The sequence below is a fragment of the Eimeria tenella genome, genomic scaffold (assembly GCF_000499545.2).
Source record: "Eimeria tenella Houghton genomic scaffold, Eth_scaff3209, whole genome shotgun sequence".
Classification (NCBI taxonomy): Eukaryota; Apicomplexa; class Conoidasida; order Eucoccidiorida; family Eimeriidae; genus Eimeria; species Eimeria tenella.
In genome coordinates this window covers 589-1,041 of record NW_013543058.1, presented here as the reverse complement: position 1 = coordinate 1,041, position 453 = coordinate 589, and the positions used below count along the sequence as shown (strand labels likewise).

Genomic DNA, 453 nt, shown 5'->3' with positions numbered 1-453 from the left:
GCAGCAGCAGCAGCAGCAGCAGCAGCAGCAGCAGCAGCAGCAGCAGCAGCAGCAGCAGGACTTGCAGCGTTTGTGTGCAGGCAAGACCTGCAGCTAAGCGAAGAACTCGTCAAAGCTGTCGAGGCCCTCGGCTTCAGGGCCCCCTCGAAGATCCAAGCTGCTGCGCTGCCCCTCGTCCTCAGCCACAGACAAAACCTCATTGCCCAGGTGCATGCATGCAAAACGCATGCAAAACGCATGCAAAACGCATGCAAAACGCATGCAGTAACGTTGCCAAGTGCATGCATGCTTGCGTGCTCGAGTGCTCAAGTGCATGCATCCACAGGTGCCGTGCAGTAGTCAATGCATGCATGCATGCATCAGAGCCTCCATGCATGCATGCATGCATGCATGCATGCACGCATGCACTCAGGGCTTGTCTGCATGCATGCATGCATGCGGGGCTGCTGCTGC

General features: G+C 57.6%; 1 protein-coding gene across 1 annotated transcript in view; it reads left to right on the top strand.

Moving 5' to 3' along the window:
* The window catches only part of ETH_00041165 (uncharacterized protein), a gene marked incomplete at both ends in the record, with an annotated part of 1,625 nt that overhangs the window by 606 nt on the left and 566 nt on the right, over positions 1-453 (top strand). Inside the window, one exon of the mRNA XM_013376204.1 lies at positions 81-207. Coding sequence (XP_013231658.1) covers positions 81-207 — 127 coding nt within the window. The remainder of the gene's footprint in view (positions 1-80; positions 208-453) is intronic.